General features: G+C 51.1%; 3 protein-coding genes across 6 annotated transcripts in view; 2 read left to right on the top strand and 1 right to left on the bottom strand.

The window, feature by feature from the left end:
• LOC105192379 (dipeptidyl aminopeptidase-like protein 6) overlaps window positions 1-3,315 on the top strand; it is a 78,864-nt gene extending 75,549 nt beyond the window's left edge. For all 4 annotated transcript variants that reach the window (XM_025298853.1, XM_011156477.2, XM_011156476.2 and 1 more), the window contains 2 exons: window positions 3-208; window positions 309-3,315. In XM_025298853.1, the coding sequence (XP_025154638.1) occupies window positions 3-208; window positions 309-410 (308 nt within the window). In that variant the 3' untranslated portion in view covers window positions 411-3,315. The remainder of the gene's footprint in view (window positions 1-2; window positions 209-308) is intronic.
• Window positions 3,316-5,580: 2,265 nt separating this feature from the next.
• LOC112590708 (uncharacterized) lies at window positions 5,581-6,263 on the top strand. Its single transcript, XM_025308062.1, has 2 exons — window positions 5,581-5,669; window positions 5,711-6,263. Exons 1-2 carry the CDS (start codon window positions 5,581-5,583, stop codon window positions 6,030-6,032), a joined length of 411 nt encoding a protein of 136 aa, XP_025163847.1. The 3' UTR covers window positions 6,033-6,263.
• On the bottom strand, window positions 6,264-7,933 carry mei-W68 (meiotic W68). The gene is made up of 4 exons (XM_011156516.2): window positions 7,818-7,933; window positions 7,235-7,689; window positions 6,757-7,114; window positions 6,264-6,578 (listed from the first exon to the last, which is right to left on the bottom strand). The coding sequence occupies exons 1-4, from the start codon at window positions 7,931-7,933 to the stop codon at window positions 6,278-6,280; spliced, it is 1,230 nt and encodes a 409-aa protein (XP_011154818.1). The 3' UTR covers window positions 6,264-6,277.
• Window positions 7,934-15,833: the final 7,900 nt, after the last annotated feature.

The following is a 15,833-nucleotide window of genomic DNA, read 5'->3' as shown; positions in this document are numbered from 1 at the left end:
AGATTCCGCGTTTACGGAACGAGTTCTCGGCGCCCCGGCTGAGAACTACAAGGGTTACGTGGAGGCCGACCTCACGCAACGGGCGAGATTGGTGCCCAGTCACAGCCTTTACCTTCTTCACGGTCTAGCCGACCTCACAGCGCCTTATACGCACGGCGTTGCCTTCGCCAAGGCTCTGTCCGAAGCGGGAGTCATCTTTAGATACCAGGTGAGAGGGAATGATGAGAGAGAGTCATGAGAGCGTGACGGCTGGATGCTGGCGTGTGTTTCGCGCCTGTAATAACCGCTTCCTTCTCCTTTGGAAACAGAGTTACGCGGACGAAGATCACGCCCTGGCGGGTGTGCTCGAACACGCTTATCGTTCCATGGAGGACTTCCTCGCCGAGTGCCTCGCCTTGGATGCCTCCTAGTGCCTCAAGCCGAAAAATCCTTTGTTGTCTCTAGTGCGCCTATTTCCGACACATCCAAAACGGACGTCAATACGGGGATTCGTCCTCGAGATCACGGCAATTACTACTCGCGGAGCAAGCGGAATGAGAGCCTGAATCGCCAAGTGGTTCGGCTCGCTGGCGCAGGATGAGGAGATCCTTCGCGAAGAACGTCGGAGGAAGACGCGACGGATCGCCCTCCGGCGATTTTTTTTTACGCCTGCGTTGTCGGACTACGTGCCTCTCGCGCCATTTCGACACGTCGATAGCCCCGTAATCCGTCGAATAACGCGCGAGCGATAGGTTCGACGATGACATGCGATGGCAAATGTGTACAGCAGCGAACAGGTACGAGAGAGAGAGAGAGAGAGAGAGAGAGAGAGAGAGAAGAAGGGAAGAGAGAAAGAGACAAACGCGCGTGCTTGCCGTGAAATCGATCTTGGACGAATCTCGAGAAGCGAAGGAGTAAACGAGGCGCGTGTTCGAAAGCGCAGACCGAATTACTACGTGCGGAGCTTACCGACAGCTTGCAAATTCAGCGTCGTACGTTCAGCGCCATCGAAGCGACGTCAGCGATGTCGCTTTCGGAGTCGATGTGGTGCGTTTGCAAGCGCGTCATTAACATTTTGCTGTGTTCCAAATCCCACGGGCGTTCATATAGAAAAGGCCTGAGGTTTCGTAGAGCGGTTACATTCGCGAGACAGAGAGAGAGAGAGAGAGAGGGGGGGGGAGATTATCATGAATTGAAATACATTTCGACGTACAGAGCTTATCGGGAGTCTGCAAACTCGCGCTTCCCTCGATTTCCGTTTCATCTCTTTCCACACGGAGCCCAGGAGTCGAGTCGCGCAGGACTCGAGTCAACGTAATCCCGATTACCGAACGATCGGCCACACCCCCAACCCACCCGACATGCTCCGGCGAGCCGGCCGGCCGATCGAGGCTCTCACGACAAGCTGGGCAAGAACTGAGAGAAACCCGCGATCTCTAAAATCTCGTAGTCGAGTCACGTCGGTCCGCGAGGAGTTTGCAAGCTTCCACCTCACGTTCTTTCTTTTTCTAGCTACGTCACTGGTGCCTCCTCGATTTTAAACGAGGAAAAAGTATCTACGCCTATACGGTGACGTTCGTCCAGAGGCATCGACACACTTTACTATTATATATAGAATCGGACGGCTATCGTAAGTTTTATGTTGTACAGCTTGGCGCCTAGTTCTATGTATCATAATGTTATTAAACCATAAGAAGTTGTTCCACATCTACACGCATCCATACACACATATACACGCACACACACGTACACATACACACATACATACGCAGACAACAACACCCTTGTGTATCCTCATCTCGACCCGCCCTTCCTTCCCACCGTTTTTCCCCTTCCTTCCTTCTTTCCTTCCTCCTCCCCCCTCCCTTCCTTTCTTCCTTAGACCCGTTTAAATTTCGAATACTTGTACATACATATACAACTATGAGAAAAGTCCTTTCACGAGGATACCTTCGACGAGGTCCTCACGAGGGCTAACGCCGCGGACGGCACGATCGTAAATAATTGATGAAACGAGCGATATCACGGGTCCTGATAGATCGGATTTTCGCGCGACAAGGCTCGTAAAGGCACATTCGTCGGTCTCATTTGTTTGGGCTCGAATCTCGTCGAAAGTACGGCGGCTGTCGGATGCGTTGTACGCCCTTTCGAGATACCCTGATCGAGCCGAATGGATCAATGACTGTGTGCTAATTAGACGATGTACTCACGCAGTCGCATTGCGCGACTAATCATCGATCGCACGCGATCCCGAGTATTCGCTCGTGACGTTTTCAGGTGGAATGGTGAAGGAGCAGGAGAGAACGAAGAGGAAGAATAACGTAGCGTGTCGTTCTCACAGCCGAATTATACGATGGCCGACTTTACCGTTCCACCAACGGTCGGAGCGAATGCTCAGAAACCTCGAGAACACAACGGGACTCGTGCGAGTGTCTCGAAGATATCTGCGGCGGTGTTGACATTTTTACGATCTTTCACATGTATTTCGGAAGTCGAGATATTTCGCGAAGATTTCGAAAATTATTGTCCTGCGATTTGATGCCGGGCGCGCGATCTTACTCGCGCGTTGTTGTTAGGAATTGTAGACACGAGAGAAAAGAATCGCTCACACCTTTCCGTCAGAGCAAAGTTCAAGAGTGCAAGAGTGAGAAAGAGAGAGAGAGAGAGAGAGAGAGAGAGAGAGAGAGCTGTCACCACGTCGTTATCACCTACAACACTTCTTCGGCCTGTGCCTCACCCTTTCGTCAGTATTTATCCCATCGGTCACTCGATCAAATCGCAGATAATTTTCGAGAACGCGCCGATCTGATTTCTAGTCGTTGTCTGATAAAGAAGAAAAAACAAAAAAAAAGAACACACGTAACTCGCGAGTTCGTAAAGATCGTTAATTAGGAGAGCGAGAGGCGCGCTCGGACAAAGAAGTGTCGCACGTCGCCATGTGTACGCTGCACGCCCAGCAGCCCTTAAATGCCGACAATCAAGGCTAGTGCAACTAATCAAACGATAATAAATAGAAAACGGAGAGAAGAGAAACTACTTAATAATTTTAATGAATATACTCGTGAACGATCGCTGTGGTTCGTGTGTAATTATAGGCCGCGAGACGCGCGAGGCCGACCGAGTGCCGCCGAGCTGTCGGCGGGACCCGGAGGAGGAGGAGGAGGCTTCGCGAGGACGATTCTTCGCGCGAATAAAAATAGGCGCGAAGGGTCGTCATAGGTCGAGACGATGTGCCCGCTGTTGACCGTAGAAAGTACAAAGATGTCACGCGTAATGGAGGGAACGGAGCCTCGGGAAAATTTTGCGTTACAACTTCCGCGCGACAACAACCACGAACAGAGAACAGACCTCGATCCTCGGCTCGAAGACGCGCCCCGTCGTCCGCCCCCCTCGCTGTCTTTTTAACATTCAGTAAATATTACCCTCGTAAGGAAGCTTCTGAAATCAACGCGAAAGATTGCACGTGCAATCTGCGCAACACCGACGAGGCCCCTCCATTACGCGACAAATGAATGGTCGTTTGTAGTGAAAAACAAAAAGTTCGTCGTCAACAATATCGCTTCCATTTATCCCCGAGTAAGTTATAACGCGAGCGATCGAAAAGCGATTCTTTCGATCGAAAGAGCGAGAGAGGAAGAGTGACCGAGACCGGTTGATTGAATGAGAATCGAAAGAACGAACGAACCGCTGGGCACTGTGAGAAGGAGAAGGAAATTAGGAGGAGGGGTTCAGAGAGAGAGAGAGAGAGAGAGAGAGAGAGAGAGAGGGGTAAAGAGAGCGGTAGAGCGAGTGAGAGAGAGAGAGAGTGTGTGTGTGCATATGTAAATCTCACAATCAATTATTAAATATAATAACGGCAGAAAGTGTGAGACAGGCAAATTAAACGTAAGCATAGGGCGTCGGAAAAATAAAAAAAGAAAAAAAAGACGATTGTCACGAAGGCAGGCACGCGAACAAGCATGCGCGAGTTATGAAATTAATCGCAACAGAGAAACCTTGGTAGCAGCGCATAAGGGTATCTATAGCTTTTGGTAACGTATTATATCGCCGCTAGGCTAAAGAGAAAAAAACACATAAAAGAGACACAAAAAGAGATACACTCATATGGACATACATGAAGAAACACAATACAGCGCAAAACACACACGCGTACACATATACACACACGCGTACGAGCACGCACATCTAGACACACGAATACATATGAAAAGAAACCGACAACTCACACGCGGAACGCAATGTCAGATTTGGGCCCGTGCGAACGCACGCACGCACGCACGCAAGCACGCACGAACGAACGAACGAACGAACGAACGAACGAACGATAGCTTCACGAATGAATTGGGTGCACTCGTCGCATAAATCGATCGCGAAAGACAGTCGTATCAATGAGAGAATACAATTGAGGCAAAAGAAAAAAGAAGAAAAAAAAAAACAGGAAGAACCGGATCGTATTCGTTACGATTATTCGCGACGCGCAGAGAAATAGTAAGAGTAAGAGAAGCGTCTCCTCGGATCTGATCGACGTTTTTCCACTTGAGTTTCGAACACTTTTTAAATCCTCGAACCTGTGCGAAAACAAAGTTGGAAGATGACGCGTAGGGAATATCGGTCCCTTGATCGTTTGACGATCGAGATCCCTGTTAGCGACCAAAAGAGAGTGAGAAAGAAAAGAAAGGAGAAAACAAATCGACTTTTCGGCGACGAGTGATCGCTTTTGTTCCAACGATTTGTAGCTCTGTGCTTGCTCAGCGCCGTGTCCGGCTGTCTCGAAAGATTGTTTTTTATATCTATTTCATCGAAACGCGCGACACGCGTTCCATGAGAGAGCCACGGACGTCGTTCGGACCGCTCGATCGATTCTCGCCTTCGATACGTAGCGCGGAACGGGCACGAAAGTTATTTCTACTTCGATTTTTGGCGATATTCGCACGGACCTGCACAGGAAGTATCCACGAAATCGGCCGGTCAACTGCTCGTACGACGCTGATGATGAAAGGAAAGAAATACGATAATAAAAAGAGAAAAAACAAAAGCGAGCGATCTCTTTCGCGCGGTTGACAGATAGGAGGAAAAAAAAATTGTCGAGGTTGCACGACGCGATCTCGGAGAGATACTACAAACGAAATTTATAACGTTTTGATATTTGACGTCTCTTCGTGATATCAGCTTATGCATTTATTAATCCAGTAGAATTCTATCAACATTTATTGAGCGAACCTTCGGATCTGATTTCTGTCGGTGAAGTTTGGCGGGGAATCGCGAGGATCACGTCCGACCGGAATTTCACGACACGACTATAGCTGACTTCTCGTTCATGGTCGATAGTCATACGTCGCCGATTTCGCGGATATCGTCCGAGTTATCTTCCACGTAACACCCACGAGATAATCATGTTATTAAGACTCTGCGTTTTTTAATATCAGCGAGGCTCGGCCCGGGCATCGGGCGGACAAAGTGTTTTCAATAAACTGTTACATTACCTGAAGCATTCTTAATTCTTCCTGAACACGCGTGCGCGTCTGACAGGCCGCCGCCTGGCCCGGCGCGACAGCTCGTCGAAATCGGGAGATCGAATCGTGGGGACCCCGCGAGTGGGTCATGGTCTCTCATCGAGGAAGAAGGAAGAGACGCCTGAAGCGACGACGGAGATCGCACAAGCGTGCAAGGAACAGTCGTGCGAGAAATCGGTAAACCACCTCACTGATAATCAGACGCGTGTTGCTTGAAGGGTCGCGCGAAATCCATGTTCAAGGCTGCACGAGCACCCGTACAGGACGCGCTCGAAGACGCTTCGTGAGGTGGAAAGGACGACAGATCGAACGGAATCTCACGTTCCATCGAGACGCAGCACGTCCGACAGCAGCGTCGTGTATCTCGGCTCGTTTCGCAAAAGTCCGCAGCTCATCACGCTGGAGGACGAGAGCTGCTCCGAGATCTCCGAGAGAGTCGTTCAGCCGAGAACATGGACCAGCGTGAAGAGCGAAAGTGTAACGTCGTTCCCCAAATGTCGACGATACGTCGACTTAGAGGCGGATCCTGAGGACGTCTGAGAAGCAAGTAGGACATCTTCCAGACGTCTCTGAGACGATCTTTCAGACACCTCAAGCTGTTTAATTTAATTGTATCGTTCGTATCGATTAGAAAATCTCCTCCAACGCCCCGTCTTCCCGTTGCGTTAGAACGTGAAACGTAAAACATAACGCGATGATAAATAATTTCGTGGAACTGATTGGACAGAATTGAGAATACCTCTTGAGAACAAAAAGCACGCAACTATCGAAGAATTCCGTGTTTCTCAGATGTAATCCAGGCCGTCAATTTTGTAAGGCAAGTACGTCGCCGTGAGAAAATTCGTCGAGAGCGTCGAGACCGCCTCTATTTCCGCCTTGCCCTTCCGCAACACACTCAGCTGCTTCGATATAGCCTCGTTCACGTAAGCCCGGGCCTCGATGGACCTCAATTTCGCGAGGTCGGCCTCGCTGAGCGGGACTGTCTTCGCTCCTAAAGCGATCAATTCCGTGGGAAAGATCCCGAGCCAGCGCGCATTAGGACACGTCAGGTTCTCGTTCTCCCTGCAGAGCGCCATGGAACCGAAGCTGCGGAAAACACATTGCCGATCACACTCAGAGGCCTCGGCTGCCTCTCGGTGGACGAAGTCCACCGCCGAGTGAGAAGTAAAAACGTCGCAATTTTCGGCTGGCATTTCGCATTTTTTTTTTTTTCTTTAATTTCTTTTCCGTGGCGGCGACTTTGTGTGTGGTGACGGCGAATTACCGATAGATCAACACGATGTCCACGCCGAAGGGATCCGCGTCCGCGACTATGTAGACCGGCAGGTCCATCTTGTCGGACAATAGCTTCAGCAACATCCTCGTGGCGGTGTCCGGGTAACCCTTGCCCGTCAGCAGAATGCAGTTGAGCGCGCGGGGGCAGTTCTCCTCGAGCAGCTTTTGAAAAGTCGCGTCCTTCTCGACTACCAACACGAACTTGGCTTTCGCGCGGATGGAAGCCACATTCGAGGCGATCTGCGGGATCAGCGCGCCCCCCGGGATCGTGCAGTCGATAACGTGACCGTCGGTCAGCGTGATGCTCATATTGCCCGCCGCTAACCCCTTGGCCGTCGCCAGCAATCCTGAAAAGACCCGCGCTTAGCGGCTTGCGTATCTTGCGTATCCGTCGTCGTCGTCTTTTAATCTAGTTTCGCTCCGCACGTATTTGGTGTCTTCCCTAATGAGGCGCAACTTGAACTTACTCAGGTCCCACGGCGCGCACTCCAACAAGTTCGCGACGTCGTTCAACGCGCGGTCGACGTATCGCTGGTTGGGCGCCAAGCTCTCGGTCATTTGGCTCTTCAGGTCGTAGTAGAACGATCGCCTGGTCCTGGTCGCGTTCGTCAGCAGCAAGCGATGCACCTCGGCCATCAGCATCGTCATCAGGACGAACTTGTCTCTGCTGCGCCTCGCCGCGAAATCGACGCTCGTTCTCCCTGAATTCTCGTCGGCCTGTCGCGCGTCCCGCTCTTCGACTGGAGATTCGTCGAGGTACTCCATGTCCTGCTGAGAATCGACCGAGCGTCCTGGCTGGGCAGTCTCCTGTGACTCCTCCGCGTTTCGCCCGCCGACGTACGATATGCGCGGCGACCGCCCGGCGGATATCTGCTCTATTATCTTCAGGGTGACGGCTTCGATGCGCGCGATTAAGGTCTTCCTACGCGTCGTGCGCGACGAATTTTGATTATATAGCGCGCGAAATTTCGCGCGTTCGAGCTTCCCGCGAGCAGGAAGACGAACACGGTGAGACAAGCAAGGGGAGAAAGTTTCACCTGGACGTTTTACCTGAATACTTCATTGTCGACCATCGGTATGTCGATGCGCTTCTCCCGGGCGCCCAAATACTTGTCGCTGATGGGCGCGAACGACCGCCGACGAGATTTTCGATCTGCCTTCAGCATTTTGCTTCGCTACGTGGGAAAAGAATGCGGTGCTTGCGTGAGAAATTGAGCCGGATCAGCGTGACGTTAACGTCTCTCTTCATCATTCGTGTATTACTCGTTCCGCACCGGACACACGTTTGCTCAACGAGGAACCAAAAACGAGAATAAAAAAGGAGGAGACGACGACGCAAAAGGACGTCAGGGATAATCGTTCCAAATTGTTACTCCTCGCGTGCAATAAACGTGTAGCGGTATTTGAGACGTTCACAGCTCAAGTTTAGTTTGCCTCTCGCTCGGCAGATGACTTCAGCGTGCGCAATGCGGACTCTCGAGCAGAGATCGTTCCTACCGGTAGAACCAATCGATTTTTTTTTCTCCAGAATAAAACCGCTTTTTCAGCACCCTGTTTTATGGAGCTTTTTGTCGCACGTATATCCACAACTCGGTTAACGGCTTCGCATAAAAATGTGCACAGAGAATCTATCCGTTCTGCACGAACGTACCTTTCGAACACTGTTAAATTTTCGACGGTTTAAGATCGTAAAGGAGGTTTCGTGTCACAAAGGATTTACGAGGTCCCTTCGTCGTAAAACGACGATAAATACGTGGGAAAAGCAAATTGGCTCGATCGAAAGTGTTCTTTGCGAGAGACAGTGGCGGACATCGACGGCGTACCAATCTCGTTGTAAATTTATCCGCAAAAATGCCGCCGTAATGCAGTTAATCGCGAACACGCGCGGATACGATAATGTTTCGCCGAACGTAAACGATAAAACGCGCGTTTGCCAATTTATATTATTATATACCCGCGAATTAATGCGCGGGTCAGCATCACAAAGAAATCACTCAATTATTTAATTAATTCCGCCGATAAGGAACGCATCGATCGCCGGACAATCGCTTTTTACCTCGCCCGCTTTCGTTCGCAAATTCATGCTCGTACAAAGCTCGTACGAAAAGATATCACTCCGACTCTGAAAATATCGCGCGATTTATGCGCCGGTGTCGCGTGAAAAATCACGGCACTGAAAGAACCGTCATTAGAACGACTGTGGGGAGAGGAGAGGAGAAAGAAAGAGAGAGAGAGAGAGAGAGAGAGAGAGAGAGAGAGAGAGAGAGAGAGGGAGAGGGAAAGAGAGGAGCACAGAGAGCGAAGGATCGCTTTTCAATCGCCGTCGAATGTTACGAGACGAGTTAAAGAGCGACGCGAGCAGATAAAAATCTCTAGCGGCCTCTATACGAGGCCGACATTCTCACAGCAATAAACATATTAAATCCAGGCGCGGTGGGCCAAAGTATTGACCGCTGCGGCCCGGCCCGGGCCCCGTGCTGGGGTAGACATTAATTTTTCCCCCGATCGCACCGGCGTTCGTATCGAAGTGGCGAATCTCGAGAGAGAGAGAGAGAGAGAGAGCCGGACACCCCGCTGAGCATTTGTGAGCACCGACCATTGAACGGCGCGCTACTGTACGCGCTAAAGACACTTCAGGGACTTATTGTGAGCGCGAAACACACCCCTCGCTGCAAAACGCCCGATTGTAACGAAATTCGGCTGCGTACTCGCCGCAGCTTTCGCCAGGAAGCCGCCGCCGGGAAAACAGACGCGGCCAATTAGCCGCTTCTCGGTCACGAGATTTCGCGCTGCTTCCGGAATCATATTCGGGATTGTACAAAGTTGCTCGCATATCCGTGTTTGGAAATTTGGAAAGGCGGAGGAGAGAACGTCCCCGGAGGAGAATTTACGGAAATTTCGTCAACTTTTCTACAATAAATGTCGCTACATGTGTAGTCGCAAACACAATATAAGCGCGACACTCAAACATTACGGCTGACTATTTCTGTGTAAGAAACTTGTGTTATAACACGGCGGGCACGCGGAAATGACGTGTATTGAGTAGAATCCCATGCCGCACAAATTTCCCCATAATGATCCGCCGTAAGCGCCGGTACACAAACGTTTTTGCAAACGAGCAATATGCACCGCGGAAGAAGAGAGGGCCGGAGGGGGACAATGAATGCTAACGAGCGGCTATGGGGATGACTGCTGACGTGTGCCAAAATATTTCATCGGCGCAACGAATAATCTGACGCGCGCTAGTCCACTCGGGAACGTTTGCGACAATCTTGCAAACATTATCCCAGAGAGAGTGGCAGGGAGGGAGGGAGGGAGGGAGGGAGAAAAATGGATCAAGGAACAACGGTAAACTCGTACGCTCGTATTCACGAGATCAAACCACTGCCTCGAAGAGAGAGAGAGAGAGAGAGAGAGAGAGAGAGAGAGAGAGAGAGAGAGAGAGGCGGGGGGAGGCGAGAGAAAGAGGGAGAGCTTCGGCCTCTTAGATACTCATAACTATTCACATGAAAAAGTAATGCCGGGGGAGGGCGGGAGGCGGCCGAGCGTCGTGACGCTTGCGCGTTCGGTTTTGCATTAAAGACACTCCAAGGCTGCGCTGCGTTACAAAGGGGGATAGTGTTACATTGTATGCAACGAGCACACGGCGGAGAGAAACACCCCTGAGAATGCCCTCGGCAGCCCTCAAATAGCCCGTATATAATACGCGTCGGCGCGTCGGCGCGTCCTCAAAATGTCGGTTGGAGACGCGGCGAGGACGGCGAAGGATCGCGTAATCCTTCACGAAATCTCACGCGAGCTCCACACGACGAGTGTCTCTCGTCGAGGAGCTCGCGCGCAACGTAAGCCACTGCGCGAAGCGCGATGTAACCAGACGCCCGTCTTTTCATGCACCTTCGTACCGCGTACCGCGTCCCTGCATGCACGACCTGCCGAATCTTTTGACTTCCGGCTCTAGCATCGCGGCGCTAGCGGGAAACATACATGATTTCGGGATCGCGAGGTCGACAATTGGCCCGGGACTTCCTTGGCGCGCGTTAATCTTCTCGTTCCCAAATACCGCCCCCTCGACTTACCAAACCCGGCCGAGGCTGAACGCTCGCGGTTGGAAGGTCGATGGAGCGTGACGAGGAGAAATACCTGTCGCACGTCGACCAGCTAGCTTCCTCCCGGAGGTCAGGGATTTTCGAAATCTGACGCGTCAGGTATATTCCACAATCGAGCAAGACGTAAATAGCCCGAGTCCAATGGTGGAATCGAGCATGTTCGGGTCGCCCAGAGTCTATTCAGGAAATCGTAACAGTCGAGTTTCTCGATCAACCGACGCCGAGAGATCGGATCTGGCGGTCGTTCCTTTATTCGCGTCTTCGTCCGCCTTCGAGGCGATTCTCCGAGATAACATCGAATTTGTCCAAACAGCGGGAATCGCGGCTGCGCAGCCCCGTAGGGGTTGGCTAACGTACGAACTCGGAATAAAGAAGGTCAGGAGGGTGACTCGTAGTCAAAGCCAACCTCTTTCGATATCTGCCGCCGTTTTGCGCTAATTGTACAGCGAGGAGAGAACGTGTACTTTTTGTCTTTTTCTTCTTTTTCTCCTTTTTCATCTCGCTTCTTCGTTCGTGTCATTATCGAGCACTCGCCGGGCGTCGAAGGACTTAACTTTCGAGCCGGCGACTTTCCCGATTCTCCCAACGAGAGCGCGAACGTTCGATCGCGCGGAGTGCACTTATCGAGCGCTACTCGAACGCGATGCGGTTTTCGAGGGATCGAACGACGTTATTGTAGCGACCGCCGTGTTCGCACACTATAAAGAGGGTTTGACGTGCGGTACTTGACTTAAGCGCTAGCTTGGGAAAGCCTCTTCACAAAACGACTGTCCCCGCCGAATCGGGGACATTCGTTTCCACGTCAATCCCCCAAATAGTGTCAAATTTGAAGGATCAATGGAAAAAATCTACAGATACAACACGTAAGTAAAGGCTACTGTTCAGCCTCGATACGACTAAACGTCGACGCTTGAGCTCCGTGTTGAGCATTTGCATTTGGGAATTTTTTGTAACGCGCGAGCGACTCGATATTCTAGGTCTGCATTGAAATTCGGCGGGATTCGCGGGATTAACGTAGAACTCTCGGCTCGACTCGTCGTCGATGCGACAGCGTCCGTCGAGACGTTCGGAGACGTTCGGAGACATGACCTTGCAACGTGAAAATTCTCTTTGTACGAGCAAGACTAAAGAGTTGCTCCGATTTATTTGCATCGCGTTATCCGTGAGCCGAGCAACATGCGACGCTCGGCTGAGATTGCGTTTCTCAGCGAGAACACGAATCAATTAAAATCCCCGTGGAGAATGCGCGTCGATTTCAAGGCGATCGATCGATCGATCGAAGAAAATCCGGCCTCGTGCGCGAGCGTAACATGGCAATTTGATACGTCTTCACCGCGTAATCACTTAACGAGCACTCACGTTTCCCTCAAATTCAGCATTCCTTTAATAACAGGCCAAGGCTCAGGGCTGAATAAGATCTTCGCGTCTACTCGACGCGACGCTTTATTACACGTCAAACGTTTTTTCGCGGTTACACCGAGGAGGAAAAGAAAACGCCGTGCGTGGCGTCTCAAGGATAGCCGACGCATGAGAAAATGACGAGTGGCAAGGGACGAGTTCAGGAAGGGACAGAGGCGGAGACGCGCGCGGGAAGGACAAAAGGGGAGACACATCGAAGCGAGCGAAGGGGATAAATCAGAATCGAAAACGACAGGACACTGTCTCGCGCGCGCGACGCGACGCGACGCGACGCGACGCGACGCGACGCGACGAAGGAAGGGGCGGAAAGCGGAGAGGCGAAAGTCCAACTCGCGGAGGAGTGCAGTCGCACCGCGAGGAGTTCGACGACTCGTCGCGGCGCGGCGGAGACGACGGTGAATGACGCGGCCGCGGGCGAGTGAGAAGCTGCAAAAACTGTCGCGATCTTCTTTCAGCCGAGATATTTACGCGTGCCGTGGCGGCCGGGCGTGCTAAGTGTAGGTCAGTTCTGCCAGAGGAACTGGTTCGCACGACCGGCCGCTGCGAGTCGGCCGCCAATTAAGAGAAAATGAGAGGCTTGTTGTTTCACGCTACTCTAGAAAGTCGTCCATCTCGTTTTATCGAACGCGCAAGGCGGTCCCGTTGAGGATTAATAAAGCGACGCACATTTTCCGTCGCGAGAGTTCGCGCGAGGACCGACGTCATCGAAATTTGACGTCTTATTGCCGTTCCCTCGCAGCGAATTTAGAATTTACCGAGCTGTTGTCTGAGCGGCAAAATCAATGAGCGAAAGCCGAATCGCGAGAGATACGGTAACCGGCTGAGCTTTAATAACGTCGCGACAAATAGCGTAAAATCCGTGCCGGGAATTAGAGAAGACGTCTTATACCTCTCTCGTTCACCTCGCGAGATTCTCCTACGTTTCGTGTAGAAAGCCGGCCGTTTGCCGGACTTTAATTATCCGTTAATTGCCGATCGGGATCGTTTACGAGCGCCGGTCGCACGGCTTACCGCGGCGACCTTAAGCGGGGCGGGAGATTCCGGACGCGCGGATTTTATTGGATCCGTTCGACCTCCTCCCGGCGGATTCCGCCGATTGCGAGAATTTAATCTCGCGCGGGGATCAGCAATCGGCGTAAGCGCGATCGCGATCGCGATCGCAGTCGCGACTCTTCGTCTTTCCTCCGTCGCCTACGCGATCGGAGGACGTGGCACGTCTTAATAGAGCACTTAACTCTTTTGCCGCATTCCCAACGGCGAAGTAATCAGCCGCTTGCAGCCAGTTCATAAATTATCATTATGAGCGCGGATCGTTGTATTCGCAATCCATTTTGCCGTACGCGACGTCGCGCCCCTTTATCCGTGTACGCTTACCGGCGGGTTCCAATTATACGCGACCGGCAAAAAGAGATACCACGCGCGCGCGCGCGGTTAGTATGAGCGAGCCACGTCCATATTTATTATTATTCCAAGGAGGATCCCCGCCACCTGTGCGTTATTCGTCCGCGTGTCTCATCCGGAGTAATTCTGGAGGCTGAGTTTTTTCAAGACAAGCACAGAACGCGGGCTACTCGGCAAAACGACGCTACTCGTAAGTAGAACCGTAATTTGTATCATCAGCGGCTGGAGAAATAGCTCTCGCACAGTGTTACATCTCGGGATTTTTCATCGATCTCCTCACGGGAGAACGGGATTTTTGCGGGATTGTAACGCGGAGGCCAAACGCGCCGAATCAAGAGTCGGACTTTCCCGACTAGAAATTTTGATCAGGTTCATCTAACATTGATAAGGACCTAATAGCGTGAATAAAAGGTAATCCAATGAAAGATAAGCCAGTCCTTATAATGTCCTAACGACAAATGAGTAAGGAAGACCTTTATAAGGTTATAATGATTGGGTCCTTAATGCACCAACCTAGAGTATGATATAATATGGTTCAGTTAGTCAGATCCTTGTCGGGATCTTATTCATTGTACCTAATATGATTTGCATCATCAAGTTTTAACAAAACAATTTTTGGGTGTCATTTCCAAATATAAAGATGTTTGCATTGAAGAAACACTTCAGATCACTTGAATATATTTGTACAATGCTCTAGAAACTATCCTTTTTTCAACAGTCAATAAATAGTTGTAAGATTAACGTGATATGCAACTTTTCTCTTTAATACTATTTTATGTCTTGTCACCTTGTGGTCACCTTTATGATCTTATGATATTCGTTTTATATTTCTTTTCCGAAACATTTCACAAGTATGCTCAAGCGATCTAAAATATTATTTCATGCAAGTATCTTTTTATTTGGAAATGACATGAAAGAATTTTCAGCGTGTCATTTCTTATTTCTAATGTCATCATCCAATATAGCCGCGAGTAATCAGGATATATATGGCGAGTAATCAGGAGCCATAATTTGAAACAAAAGAAACGTAATAAGGATTCCAACAATAAGATAACTCAACAAGGACCTGACTATGAATCCTTACTAAAGTCCTGATATCCACGCTGCGTTACATGACTTACTAGGACCCGATAGTATTACCTTATTGGGACCTGATGTCCAAATGAGGTTAGCCTGATCAGGACTGATGAGATAAATTTCTAGTTTCGGGTTTTTCTCTCGAGAGCATCGGAGACCCGCGAATCTTACGCAACCGTCGACTTAAGCACCGATCTCCCGCGCTCGCTCGGCGACGCGACGGTGGAACGTAATTCACGTGTGTAATTAAACGCGAAGGGGGAGGCGAATTAAACGGCGGGCGGACGCGGCTCCGGCGAATAGTAGTCGAGCGTGAAGGCGCGCAATCGCGCGCGCACCGCGCTGGCAACGAGCTACGTAATAAATGTTCGGCGTGTGCCACATGATGTGGCAGTTTGCAGCTGCCGGCTGGCGGAATTTTTCCGCGGCCGGATTTTTCGCGATTCCGAGACGAGCAGATGCGTCCTTCTTCGAGGTACGGCCCGATTTGCGTACGCGCGCGCGTCCTCTCCTCTCCTTGGCTTTCGCGTGCCTCGCGAGATTATACGCCTATTCTTGTCTCTTTCCGCCGCGCCGCGCCGATCAGGCTGCGTCGGATTAACCTTTCATCTCGCGATCCCTCCTCTCGCTGGCGCGCGTTTCCTCGTCTCATTATGAGCCCCACGCACGCAAAATTATTCATCTTGAAAATTGCCGCCTGGCCGCGCGCGCGCGCGCGCGCGCGCGCTCAATGCCGAAAGTGTCGTGTCTTCGTTAACCTTCAGCTGGCAGCCGTGATTAACGCCTGACACACTGCCGAGAGATTCTATACACGGTGTCGCGGAAACCTTTCCCCCATTGCTGATGAATGAGCATCGCTAGGCCCGACCGTAACGTCAATATATCCCGCGAATCGCCCGCGGCGAATCGAATCACCTCGAACGGCGACGAAACTTCGGGCTTCCCAATAATTGAGAGCACCGCGTTCGATTACGTGATCTTTAAGGGACGCGGTCTTTATCGCGGCTTAAGAGGGGATTAATAGTGAGGGATGAAGAGCCATCGGCCCCGGCTCGACCCCGAG

The sequence above is a fragment of the Harpegnathos saltator genome, unplaced genomic scaffold (genome assembly GCF_003227715.2).
Source record: "Harpegnathos saltator strain DR-91 unplaced genomic scaffold, Hsal_v8.6 scaffold1, whole genome shotgun sequence".
Classification (NCBI taxonomy): Eukaryota; Metazoa; Arthropoda; class Insecta; order Hymenoptera; family Formicidae; genus Harpegnathos; species Harpegnathos saltator.
The sequence above is the reverse complement of the archived record's forward strand: the minus strand, read 5'-3'. Positions and strand labels throughout refer to the sequence as shown.